The sequence below is a fragment of the Sorex araneus genome, chromosome 4 (assembly GCF_027595985.1).
Source record: "Sorex araneus isolate mSorAra2 chromosome 4, mSorAra2.pri, whole genome shotgun sequence".
Taxonomy (NCBI): Eukaryota; Metazoa; Chordata; class Mammalia; order Eulipotyphla; family Soricidae; genus Sorex; species Sorex araneus.
Genome location: NC_073305.1, coordinates 14,482,204 through 14,495,998, shown reverse-complemented (window position 1 = coordinate 14,495,998; position 13,795 = coordinate 14,482,204). Strand labels below are relative to the sequence as shown.

The window sequence follows — 13,795 nt, the reverse complement described above, 5'->3', positions numbered from 1 at the left end:
AAAAAAAACTTCATCTTGCTACAGACACCTACCTTTTAAAGAGTGTCTTGACATTAGACAAACAGAAACAGTGCCATTAAAATTACAGATCAAGGGGCCAGAGCCCTAGGACAAAGCAGGCTTGCCTTACACGTGGCTGACCCAGGTTTGAGCCCATTACACATACAGTAAGAAGTCACAAAAATCCCAGATCAAGGGGCTGGCGTCAAGTACAGCAGGCTCAACTTGCACGTGGCTGACCTGGGTTCAATCCCCGGCACCCTGTACGGTTCCCCCCTCCCCCAGGCCTGACAGGAGGGATCCCTGAGTGTAGAGTCAGGAGTAAGAAGCCCTGAACAATGCCAGGTTTGGCCCCACACCAAAAAATAAATGGTGGGGGAGAGAGCACAAAGGACGAGAATGCGTGCTGCATGTGCCAGAGGCCTAGATTAGATCGCCAACACCGCCAGGAATGATCTGCCTCCCAGCCCCCACGCCCAAGCAAGAGCCAGGAACAGAACCCCGAGCGCCTCCGCCAAGTATGACCCCAATATAAAAACAGATAAAATAGCAGATCAAGGGGCTGGAGCAATAGCACAGTGGGTAGGGCGTTTGCCTTGCATGCAACCAACCCGGGTTCAATTCTCAGCATCCCACATGGTCCCCTGAACACCGCCAGGAGTTATTCCTGAGTGCAGAGCCAGAAGTTAAGCCCTGTGCAGAGCCAGGTGTGACCCAAAAAAAAAAAGCAGATCGAGGTGAGTTCTGGATTCACAGACCCTCAGATCAAATCCCACCCCTGCCGAAACTAGTTGGCTACAATGAGTCTGTTTCTTTACACATATGAGTCAGAGCTACCTCAAAGAGCCCTTTCCAAACTGAACCAACCACTTCTAGAGTGCTTCGCAAGCAATACCCCAAAGACTGGGGAAGCCAGGGAGAAAGCAGCCACACTTCTGCTGGGGTCTACATTTGTTCCTTCCATCCCATAACTCAAGACTGTCTGATCCTCCTCAGCTCTGTGAAAACACTTAGATATTTCAACAGGCGCATTTGCTACTGAGCCTGTCTGCTTCATCTTTGCTTATACCTTCTTCCAGTTTTATCCCTATCTTCATTCTTTCTTCCTTCTCACTTCTGTGCTTCTTTTTTTTTTTTTTTTTTTTTTGCTTTTTGGGTCACACCCAGCAATGCACAGGGGTTACTCCTGGTTCTACACTCAGGAATTACCCCTGGCGGTGCTCAGGGGACCATATGGGATGCTGGGATTCGAACCTGGGTCAGCCTGGGTCGGCCGCGTGCAAGGCAAGCGCCCTACCCGCTGTGCTATTGCTCCAGCCCCACTTCTGTGCTTCTTAACAAAAGCTTATGGATCAGAATCCACAATCTTCTTCCAAGTGAACAACATAGGACAAAAAGTTTAGCTACCTAATTTTATCAGTTATAAACCTCTGAAACTGAGATGTACCTCAAATAGCCGAGGTTAGCAAACGCAGCAATTTTCCACGTCTTGATGTCCATCTCCCCACCCCTGCCAGGTCCCACACTACTTTGAACAGAACAAATATTTATCTCCTAGTAAGCCAGGTGTTGATACCCTGCTCAGCCTCAAGATGGGGGGAATTCTGACTCAATCTCTGGTTAGTCGAATTCTAGATGAATAACCCCACTGTCATGAACAAATCTTTATTAAGAAAGCCTTGTGCTTTCCTGGGCACCTCTGAAGTCTGAATAGCTCTAAGCTTATTTCCCCATCTAAATGCATAAGTCACAATACTCTGAAAAGTCAACGCGTTATTCATCTCTATCGGCACCTCTACATATAATTTTTTAAAGCTATAAAAACAAATTTAAAGTGTTATTTTAACAACCCTTGTAACTTGCGAGGTAGTGTTCTGGTAGACAGCAGGATTTTTCATTAAACAGAGTGATTATTTTTATGCTCTATTAGTAACTCAATATCAGCAGTTGATCCTTGAACAATGTGGAAGCACCAACCCTGTACACCCAACAACCCAAGTTTAACTTAAAGTCAGTCAACCATATCTCATTTTCCAACATATGCCAACTGACTCAATCTGTAAATGTGAGAAAAATCAGTATGTAAAGGGACCCATGCAGTTCAAACCCTTGCTGTTCAAGGATCAACTGTATGCTATTCACAGGAGTACACATCAGAACTGAACCTATATTTAACATCATCGAGAAATAAACTCTGATACCCAGAGTCATCAGGTTCTAAAGAATCAGTTTACTCTTAAACCCTAAAAACCTTTCCTTCTTTTATTTGGCACAATTATTTATATCTGCTATATGAATTATAAATGTTTTGTTACAAATGATAAACTCAGATGTGTCTTAATTCTAAGGTCTAAAGCTTAAATTTGTACACTAATAGAAACTAGAAACCAGAAATAGGCAGGTAGATTAAAATTAAAATACACATCTAACCAGTCCCTGAATAATGTTTTAACTTTATTATAAAGAAAAAAGAAATCCTAATGTACACTAAACAATATGGTATTATTCTATAATCTTCTTTGGTTGTATAGACTTGGCTTAAAATTGAAAATACAAGGGAAAAAAAAAAGAAAACCTCCAACCAATTTGTAGATCTGCCTAAGGACAAGGTCAGAGTCCAAAGACCAATTTTCACATTCTACTAAAATAATGACAAGCAAATTATAAAATAAAGCAAGTACCTTTCCAAAAAAGGACATCACCAAAGACTACAACACAGAATATCTACTATCCATCAGATTACACTTATAGAAATAAATTCTAGAACCATGCAGAATGTTTCAATTGTGTTTTACATTCAGAAATAAGCACTTGGAATTAATTTTGAGGTCGAAAATTATTTATCCATATCACCTGATTGAGTTCAAAGTACAGGTAGAATATCACAAAGAAGCCATACAGCCTAAATATTACAATAATCATAAACTTTAAAACTATGAGTTGGTATTGCTTGGACAATAAATCCTTACCTGCATAGGCTAGTCTAACAATAGTAGCATCATCTTGGGCTAAGTGGGCTATGCCTGGCAAAATATATTCTGGATAGATATTGATGTCGTTCCGAGGAACCTCTTTCACAAGAGCAAGAACTTTAGTCAACGTCCTCAAGGCTTCGGCTCTTACTCTGGGAACAGAATCATTGCTGAAATGCAGAAGATATGGAGTAATACGATCCAAAAGGATTTCTACGCTTAGTCGTGGAGCCAAATGGAGAATAAGTTCCAAAGCAGCAAGCTTGGAATCACAGTACTTAAGGGTCTGGAGGCAGGACGTTATGACAGACACCAAGATGACCAGACCATTTTCTTTAGGCTCTCCACCCGCTTTTTCCGACAGATCGGGTCCACAGAGATTGTGAATGATGTTGCCCAGATCCTTCCGTATTACCAGAATACGCTCATCCGCGGACAGGAATGTTTCCTTGGCAAACTGGGCCATGTAGGGCTGGAGGAAAGTGTAAAATATTTCAGGAAAGGCATTGCCACGCTGCTGCTTAAGGTAATCTTCTGCTTCCAAACGTTTTTCTGGCTCACGGTGAATCATCTGAGTTACCTATACCAATGGGGAAAGACAGAGTCGATTTGAAAGCAGCAAACTAAATCGGATTGAGAGCTACAAGGGCAACAGAACACAAACCTTGGGGCACTTGCCTTGCACACGGTTGACTCAGGTCTAATCCCCAGTACCCAATATGGTCCCATGAGCCCCACCGGGGTGATCCCTGAGCACAGAGTGGGAGGAAGCCCTGAGCACAGCTAGGGGTAACCCCAAAACCAAAAACAATAACACACGCCTTCAAGATTTCCAATATTTACCTCTCCATCTACTTTCCAACATTCACTTCTCAATCTACTTTCAGAACCTGATTATCAAAAAATGTATGACTAGAAAGTAAAAGAAACTATCAAGTAACAAATTACAAATGTACTATATTAGACAGCCCAGGCACAAAAGGATATACTCTTCAGCACTGTATATTTCTCAAGACATGTATATATTTATTCCCCCATTCATTAATATACTAACACCACCAAGTGAAGAATATTTTTTTGTTTTTAGACCACACCTGGCAATGCGCAGGCCTTCTATCTGTCTGCGTGCTCAGAGATCACTCCTGGCATTGCTCAGTAACCTATGCTGGGTCTGGGATCAAACTGGGGTCAGAGGCCTACAAGAAAAGTGCTTAAATAACTGGACTGTCTCTCCCATTCCTTTCTGAGCAGGAAATTCAAGAAGAGCAATAGAATTCTCACCAGGGAAAAATAATATACACACCGTTTTTAACTTGCACATAATTCCATCCAAAAAGAATCACAGAACCTAGGGAATCCATTGACATGCTAGAATCGGGTTTAGATTGCCAAAATCACAAGCCTAAGGGACTCTATGGTTCAAGTGTAACCTCTAGTGTCCAATTAAAAACATATTTCATTCTTGGGGCCGGAGCGATAGCACAGCGGGTAGGGCGTTTGCCTTGCACGCGGCCAACCCGGGTTCGATCCCCGGCATCCCATATGGTCCCCCAAGCACTGCCAGGAGTAATTTCTGAGTGCAAAGCCAGGAGTAACCCCTGAGCATTGCTGGATGTGACCCAAAAAGCAAAAAAAAAAAAAAAAAAAAAAAAAAAAACCCATATTTCATTCTTTTGATATAATTATTGTCTCCTTATCAAGTGAATTTATTATCACCATTGAAACCATGTATCAATAAAATAATACTCAGTTTTTGGGGTCTTGGGGGGTTTTTTGGGTTTTTTTTTTTTTTTTTTTTTAAAGAAGATATTTCAGGGGCTAAAGAAATAATACAGCAGACAGCATGCTTGCTATGCACAAGGTCAACCAGGGTTCAACTCCCTATACCCCAAATGCGCCCCTGAGGCTCAGCAGGAGTGGCCTGAGCACAGAGAGGTGTATGCCCTGAGCACCACCAAGTATGGCCCAAAAACCAAGAGGAAAAAAAATGGCCCAAAAACCAAGAGGAAGAAAAGGGTATTTTTATGGTTTAACTTTTTTGTAATGTAAGAGAGAGCTTAAATCCTGCAAACACCAGAAATATCTAATTTGATTTTATCTTATTTTAATATGATAATGCCATCATATGGAAAAATATTTTTCCCAATTACAGAGCAGGATTTAATCTTTCCTAAACTATTATAGGTTATTTATAATTATTTTAAATATTAAAAAAAATTGAGTTTACACTTCTTTGGTCAGTTTATATTCTAAATAAAAGCCTACTATTGAACTCAGGGGAACCAAATATAGTATAAATAAGAAAAGACAGCTTAAGAATTGTTTTACACTTCAATTAAACTTTGAAAATTGGTCAAATTAATTCCTTTCACAGTTAATATAGGCTTGAGCTGGAGAGATAATACAGTTGCTTTGCATGCAGCCAAGCCAGGTTCAATCCCAAGCACCTCAGATGGTCCCCTGACCCCACCTGGAGTGATTCCTGAATGCACTGCTGATTATGCCCCACCCACCACCAAATAAAATACACAACTGACTTAGCTATTGTAACAGGACAAATCAGCAACACATCAAAGGCAGAATCAGGTATACCAATTCCTAATCCAGAACACTTCAATGCTTATGAGCTAAAACATCTTATTTTTATTATTATTTGCCACTTGTTAAGAAAAACTTTAATGTATTTCCCCATTATCTAAGACTGGTTTTCAACTACTGGTCTGAAGGCCTAAAAAGGCTGAAGATTCACTGTACTAAAATTTTAATTTTAATTGTATGCTTTTCCATGACTCAAGCATTAATTACTATACTGAGTCAAAACAATCACACGGGTGTAAGGCACCTGTTCCCTCCCAAGAGGTCTGCATCCTGATTCTGCTAGACAGATGTGTGACTCGTATTACCCCTCTCCCAAAACTGCCCTCAGGATCGAGAAATTACACAAAAGCTATTTGCTTCTGCATGAAAGGGTCTCTACCACCGTGCTCTATCCAAATCCATAACTCCTGTTTCCTTCAATTTAAATATGTAAATATGTATCTTTTTTATTTCTGTCTAGCCAATTACAAGGTACTTTATCTCTGTCCAAATCAATCCATAGCAGAGCAGATTTGTAGATTATAATGGTGTGTGTGTGTGTGAGAGACAGACAGACAAACAGACAAGAGACAGAGATATGAAATTGAGACAAATGAATTCTGTGCCTGAAAAGGCAGAAAATTACCAAACAAAATAAAAACAAGTCAATTGATTCATCTTGAGACTTCAATGCTTTGCTCCAAATTCATAACACTCCAAAGAGCTGGTTACTGCAAAGTGAGAACATAATTCTATTTAAAACTATGACAAATATTTGTAGCATAGTTACCAATTCTCTGATACTGCGATCTTCAATTTTATTTAGCACTTGTTCGGGGAAAAACTGTCCATTTCTATAAGCCAAAAGTTGAGAGAGATCAAATAGTGGTACACCTTCTGTAAAAAGTTCAGCTATTACACAACCTGGAAAATAGATATAATTCCATTAAAAATGAAATACAAGGTATTATTATAGATCAAAAACTAATGAAACTCAAATGCAAAATCCAAAGTAAACTGAATAAAAATTTTCATGTGACATATAACTATAATCAAGCAAGAGAAATATCTATTGTTTAATGAGCAAATGTACAAATTCAAAAAGACTTCTCTTCCCTTAAAGAAAATTAAATTTGAAAAGTATCTCCATTCCAAAAAGGCAAAAGCAGCTACACTGAATCATTATTGAATCATTATATGAAATGCATTTAGCAAATCTTAATGAGATCCTTAAATAGAGCCAGGGATGTACCTAGGTAGCACAGCACTTGCACTGCATGTGTGCCCACTCTCCATCCCACCCCACCCCAGAAAAGAGAGAGAGGGAGAGAGAGAGACAGAGAGAGAGAGAGAGAGAGAGAGAGAGCACCTTACCACCTTAAACAATCTAGCTTACAGTCAATGCCATACTCAGTGACAAAAAAACTTAAAAGACTTCCCTCTGAAATCAGGCACAAGCAAATGTTGTAACTTTTCTCCATTTCACGCAATAGAGTTTTGGAAGTCCACAGGAAAGAAAAAGGACCCAAAGGTATCCAAATTTGAAAAGAAGTTAAACTATCACTATCTGTAGATGGATATCATAATATACGTTTAAAACCCTAAGGACTCCCTCAACTCTTAGAAACAATAAACCAATTCAGCAAAGTAGCAGACCACAAAATTAATACACACACAAAAAATCTGCGCATGTCTATTTGCAAGAAACTACAAAAAAATAAGAAATATAAATGACAAGCCTATTTTTTGTTTGATTTTTCTTTGGGGGCCACAGCCGGGTGTGTTCAAGGTCTATTCCTTGCTCTGTGCCTAGGAGTAACCAATAGCAGTGCCAGGGAAATTATATGTGGTACCAGGAATTGAAATTGTCACAGGAGCTGACCATGCAAGGAAAGTGAGTGTATTATCTGTATTATCTCTCTGGCCCAGAAAAACTCCATTGAAAACAGTGTCTAAGTACCTAAAATGGACTTAACAAAGGATGTGAGGTTCTCATACACCAAAAACTATAAGTCACTACTGAAAGGAATAGAAATGGAAACAATCCAAGTTCATGGATTAGAAGGCCAGAGAGAGAGTACAAGGCAATTTCTCAAATAGCAAAGCAAAGAGGAAACTGTGATGATTGGTAGGGTGTCTGTGTAGTGTGTGTCTTCCCAGAAACATTGCTCCAAAAAATAAATAAATAAATAAATAAATAGTAGAATGGAGAAACTGGACAATACTCTCACCTTGGTGATCAAAATCCATATCGCCAATGGACAACACTTGCCTTCAGATGTGATCATAGGAAGACACATCATGCAGGCAGGAGTCCCACTGAGAACAAATAACCTGAATCGACTCACCGGGAAACAGCAGATAAACCCAAGCCAGGGACATCTGGGTATGTATTGAAAAATGAGGAGACAAGGTAGCACTTACAAAAATGCATGGAAAACTGAGCACGGGCTCGAGTTAACAATAGGGCACCGATGTCAATGGCTGATTTTTAAGCAAGTCCTAAAGGTGACACATGAAATGTCACTACTAGAGCCCCAGGTGCCTGCCCAGTATGTGGCTGACCCTGGTTCAATGCCCGGCATCATCTGCTCCCTCCTAAGTATGGCTGGGAGTGACAACCCCCCCACCACCACCCGCCCCTGCTCCAAGCACACAGCCAGGAGTCCCCAAGCACTGGTGTGGCCCAACATGTCACCCTCCCAAAACTACTCCCAGGCCAAAGAAAATTTTTAAAAATTATATGTCACAAGTCAAGGAAGCTAAATATTCTTCACTATTTTTGCAACCCCCATGAGTCTACTGTATGAAAATTAAAAGTCTGACATTTTAAGCATTGGTCAGCAGGTGTGGCTAAGCGGTGGAGTCTAGGGATGGATTCGCATTGCACTGCAGCCCAGTACAATCTCTGGTAGCACAACAACAAAAAGGAAGGGGAAATTTTTTAATTAAATTTTTTTCCCTAAGAAAATACAAATGGCCAAAAGGCACATGAAAAAATGCTCCACATTGCTAATCATCAGGGAGATGCAAATCAAAACAATAATGAGATATCATCTCACACCACAGAGACTGACACACATTCAAAAGAACAAAAGCAACCAGTGCTGGCGTAGATGTGGGGGAAAAGGACGCTCTTTCACTGTTGGTGGGAATGCCAACTGGTCCAGCCTTTTTGGAAAACAATATGGACAGTCCTTCAAAAACTAGAAATTGAGCTTCCATATGACCCCGCAATACCACTTCTGGGAATACATCCCAAGGCTGCAAAAAAGCACAGTAGAAATGACATCTGTACCTATATGTTCATTGCAGCACTGTTCACAATAGCCAAAATCTGGAAACAACCCAAGTGCCCGAGAACAAATGACTGGTTAAAGAAACTTTGGTCCATCTACACAATGGAATACTATGCAGGTGTTAGGAGAGATGAAGTCAGGACATTTGCTTATAAATGGATAGACATGGAGAGTATCATGCTATGTGAAATGAGTCAAAAGAGAGGGACAGATATAGAAGGATTGCACTCATTTGTGGAGTAGAAAATAACATAACACGAGTCCGATACCCAAGACAGTAGATAGAAGGGTCAGGAAGATTGCTCCATAGTTGGAAGCTTGCCTCATCAGTGGGCAGGAAGAGGACAGCCGGAATAGAGAAAGGATCACTAAGAAAATGATGGTTGGGGGAATCGGTCAGGATGGGAGATGTGTGCTGAAAGTAGATCAAGGACCAAACATGATGACCTCTCAGTATCTGCACTGCAAACCATAATGCCCAAAAGTAGAGAGAGAGTATGAAGAATATTGTCTGCCATGGAGGCAGTGGGAGGGTGGGAAAGGGGGGGTATACTGGGGAGATTGGTGGTGGGGAATGTGCACTGGTGGAGATGGGTGTTTGGTCATTGTGTGACTATAACTCAGACATGAAAGCTTGTAACTATATATCTCATGGTGAATCAGTAAATTTTTTTAAAAATCATAAATAAAAACAAAAACAGAAATAAAAATAAATAAAACAAAAAAAATGGGGGGGAAGACATCTGGCAGTGCTCAGGGATCAGTGCTCAGGGACCAGTCCAAGCAGTGCCCAAAGGACCATATGCAGTGCCAGGGATGGAATTTGGGTCAGCTGCATACAAGGCAAGTGCCTTAAGCTCTGTATTATCTCTCTGGTCCTAAATCAAACAATAAAGAGCAATGGTAGTCTTCAAAAATGTATCAGTATCCTAAGGACAAAGAAAATCTATAGAAACATTTCAGATGAATGAATGCTACACACATGGGCACCAAACACAATACCTTTGACTAGGCCTTGTCCCTGGAACAGAAAACTCAACTTAAAGGACATTACTGGGTACATACGCAATTAGAATAAAGAGGTATATATATATGTATATATATATCTATATATGTATATCTATATATGTATATATATATATATATATATATATATATATAGTATGTGTCAAGCTCAAACCTGCTAAATTGACGTCTGCACCGTAGTTATTTAAGTGACTATGAATAATCTTGGGAACTATACACTGAGGAATTTAGGGGTAAAGAACCCTGGTGTTTGTAACTTATTCGGGGAAAAAAAAAAACAGTGGCCAAGGTGGGGAATGATTCTGAGAAAAGATATAAAAGATAAAAAAAATGGCACAGTAAGTTTGTAAGTCTGGATAATAGACATAAGGGTTGCAAACATATCATTTTTGTTATCGCAAGATGGCAATTATTTAAGTTTGGAAATAACTTCTAAATAAAGTTAAAAACGTAAATACATGGTGCCGGAGAGATAGCACAGCGGGTAGGGCATCTGCCTTGCACACGGCTGACCCAGGTTCGATCTCCGGCATCCCATATGTTCCCCTAAGCACTGCCAGAATTAATTGCTAAGTGGAGAACCAGGAGTAAGCCTGAGCATCATCGGGTGTGACCCCAAAAGGCAAATAAAAAAATTAATTAAAGTTAAAAAAAAATAACATTTGACCATTTACAACCAAAAGGAGGATGTTATTTATGGTTGAACCATGCCTCCACCCACCCCTAACGCCCAGCGCCTTACTTGGCCTGTTCCTTGGAGTCAGGACCATCCAAAAGGTAATTAAGGTGAGTGGCATCAGGAGATGGAGCTTTGCTCCATTCTGGCTGGTGTCCTTCTAAAAAGGGACATGGGGAAAGGGGGCCAAGGGATGGAGAGATAGTACGGCGGTAGAGCATTTGCCTTGCACGCAGTTGACCAGGGTTTGATCCCTGCTGTCCCATATGGTTGCCCCCCTTCTACCCCCCCAAAAAAAAGGAAAAGAAAATAAAGGGACATGGCGGGCCCAGAAGAAAACTCAATAGCAAAGAGTCCCGGCCTTACAAACATGGGGCCACAAATTCGCTCTCTAGTGCCACCCAAATATGTCAGGCTTAGTCCAGGCAATTCTACTGCCTGGATACCCCCAGGAGCCCCTCAGTGTGTTCTCTGGAGTACTCGAGTAGAAGCATGATCTCGAATCAACATGTGTGTACCATAGCAACCCCCCGAGAGCAACAAAACGAGACTAGGCAACAGTCCACAACCTGCCACCCAGGAGCGGGCCCTGGTGCACATGTGTGCTAGCACAGCAATTAAAAGCGGGTGAGCCCCATCTGGCACCCCAACAGCAACGGGGGAGCGGAGGGGAAAAGAGAGACCCAGCAACCCTGCAGATGCCTCGATCTCATTGGACCTCCAGCTACCGGAACTGGGGCATTTTGTCATGGCAGCCCCGGCAGATGGGTACAAAAGGGCAGCCAGGAGTCTCCTGACAACTTAGAGAACATCACTCTGGAAGAGGGTCTTCCTGGGAGTTGTTTTCCTAGTGAAGATCTAGTTCAAGTTGTCGATCTCATCCCTGACTCCTCCTTGTCATTTGGATCTCAGCTCAATGTCCTCTTCTCTGACCAGTGCTCTGAAGCCGTTTCCTACCAGCCTCTGTTACAGAATCTACATATAGTGCCTACAGTTTCATAGAACCTATAAAACTTAGGTCATCACAGAATTCAGGACTGACCAAAGTCAACTTTCTAACTTCCTTATTCAATTCCTAATCCACTAGAATGCAAGTTTCATGAAGGCAAACACTTTGTCTCATTGATAACTCTATTCCCCATTCCCAAATGGTCTCTCACTCAAATATTTCTCAGGCCAACAAATACTAGATCTCTAGCACACAAGATTATATCCACATAAGCTGGACGAAAGGCCAGTGAGGTAGCAACAGCCTTAAGAACACTTGTCTTGTAGGTATGAGGCCCTGGGTTCAATCCTTAGCACATAAAAATAATTTCAAACTTCTCATTACAAGAAAATCTCCAAGCTATGTATGGTGACAGATGCCGACGAGAATTAATGTAGTGTTTTTTTAAACTATAGAGCTCCTAAAGCTAGAAAGTCACTTTCTTTTTTGTACATGTTTTAAACATTTTTGGTTTCTGGGACACACCCAGAAATGCTCAGGGCTTACCCCTGTATCTGCCCTGAGGTAGCATTCCTGGTGAGGCTCGGGGGACCATATGTGGTGCCAGGAATCGAACCCAAGTCAGCCATATGCAAAGCCAACGCCCTACCCCCTATACTATCCCCTCAGCCCTGAAAACACACACATTCTAAGCCAAAAGAATCCTGGTCACAGAACAGCGAGTTTAAAACGTAATGCTGGATCAAACAAAATGTAGACAAAGTCACTGATCAGAATTGCAGAGACGCTGGCCATGGACATAGCTCTCTGACAGAACTCACTTCTCACTTTTGGGTTCAAGCTGCAGAACCAAAACACACACACCAAAATGTTGGGATTGGTATATTACATTTCTAATCTAACATATACAGTCTGGAAGGACTAACACTCCTGAGAATTAACTGAGAAGACAGATTAATGAGCTGAATGGTTCATCAGAAATGCAATCTCGGGGCTAGAGTGATAGCACAGCAGGTAGGGCATTTGCCTTGCAGGGCTGACCCAGGTTCGATTCCCAGCATCCCATATGGTCCCCTGAGTACCGCCAGTGGTGATTCCTGAGTGCAGAGCCAGGAGTAACTAACCCTTGTGCATCGCCAGCTGTGACCCAAAAAGCAAAAAAATTAAGAAATTCACATCTTCATCAGATTCCTTCCCCTAGTTAATCTACAATGCAAGCAAGGCTGGGTGTTTCTACACCCCAGTGGCAGAGCGCACACTTTGCACCTTTGAGGCCCTGAGTTCAATCCCAGCAACACAAACCAAAATAAGAACAAATTATGGAGGCTGGGTTGAACACCAGTGAGAGAGCACTTGCCTTACTATGTGAGGTCCTAGGTTTACTTTCCAGCATCACTAAATTTAAAAAAAAAAATAATAACTAAAAAAATTGATTTTAGTTAATTTTTCAAAAGACTAAAAAAAAGCAGTTATTTGCATAAAATTTGCATAAAATCTACAGCCGAGAAAAGCTGAAATCCAACCTTACAAAATTTACTAGTAATGGCCTTTCCGGCGGTGACGGCCTCCCCACGAGAACATGCCTCTCGCCAAGGACCTCCTTCACCCCTCGCCGGAGGAGGAGAAGCGGAAGCACAAGAAGAAGCGGCTGGTGCAGAGCCCCAACTCCTACTTCATGGACGTCAAGTGCCCGGGATGCTATAAGATCACCACCGTCTTCAGCCATGCACAGACCGTGGTTCTGTGTGTCGGCTGCTCCACGGTCCTCTGCCAGCCCACGGGCGGGAAGGCAAGGCTTACAGAAGGATGCTCCTTCAGACGGAAGCAGCACTAAAAGCTCCCTGAATCAGATGAACGGGAAACCATCCCAATAAACACATTTTGGATATAAAAAAAAAAATTTACTAGTAATGGCACTGATGAATAACTCATACTGTATTCCTCGGGATTCCATCCTCAGCCCTTTTCTCCCAGAAGTTCAGCCAAAATCTGAAACAACAGTTTAGCTTCACATGATCCGTATGTGTCCAAGAGCCATGGCATTTTCAGGTGAGTATAGGGAAATTTTTCCTGGGAAGAAGGTCAATGATTTTACCAAATTCTTCACCAACATCCAAAAAGCTTAAGAATCGCTTCTTCAAGACTTTTCTCTGGGGGCTGGAGCGATAGTGCAGCGGATAGGGCGTTTGCCTTGCACGTGGCTAGAGTTCGATCCCCGGCATCCTATGTGGTCCCCCAAGCACCACCAGGAGTGATTCCTGAGTGCAGAGCCAGGAGTAACCCCTGAGCACAGTTA

General features: G+C 41.7%; 2 protein-coding genes across 4 annotated transcripts in view; one reads left to right on the top strand and one right to left on the bottom strand.

Moving 5' to 3' along the window:
* The window catches only part of PIK3R4 (phosphoinositide-3-kinase regulatory subunit 4), a 68,037-nt gene that overhangs the window by 50,845 nt on the left and 3,397 nt on the right, over window positions 1-13,795 (bottom strand). For all 3 annotated transcript variants that reach the window (XM_055136171.1, XM_055136170.1, XM_055136172.1), the window contains exons 3-4: window positions 6,340-6,473; window positions 2,970-3,552 (exon numbers count right to left, since the gene is read on the bottom strand). In XM_055136171.1, coding sequence (XP_054992146.1) covers window positions 2,970-3,552; window positions 6,340-6,473 — 717 coding nt within the window. The remainder of the gene's footprint in view (window positions 1-2,969; window positions 3,553-6,339; window positions 6,474-13,795) is intronic.
* LOC101551138 (40S ribosomal protein S27) lies at window positions 13,048-13,399 on the top strand. Its single transcript, XM_004613932.3, has one exon. It carries the CDS (start codon window positions 13,079-13,081, stop codon window positions 13,331-13,333), a length of 255 nt encoding a protein of 84 aa, XP_004613989.2. The 5' UTR covers window positions 13,048-13,078; the 3' UTR covers window positions 13,334-13,399.

Excerpts from the sequence above, each read along its gene's own strand:
- LOC101551138 (XM_004613932.3), top strand. The coding sequence starts at position 13,079 with ATGCCTCTCGCCAAGGACCTCCTTCACCCCTCGCCGGAGGAGGAGAAG.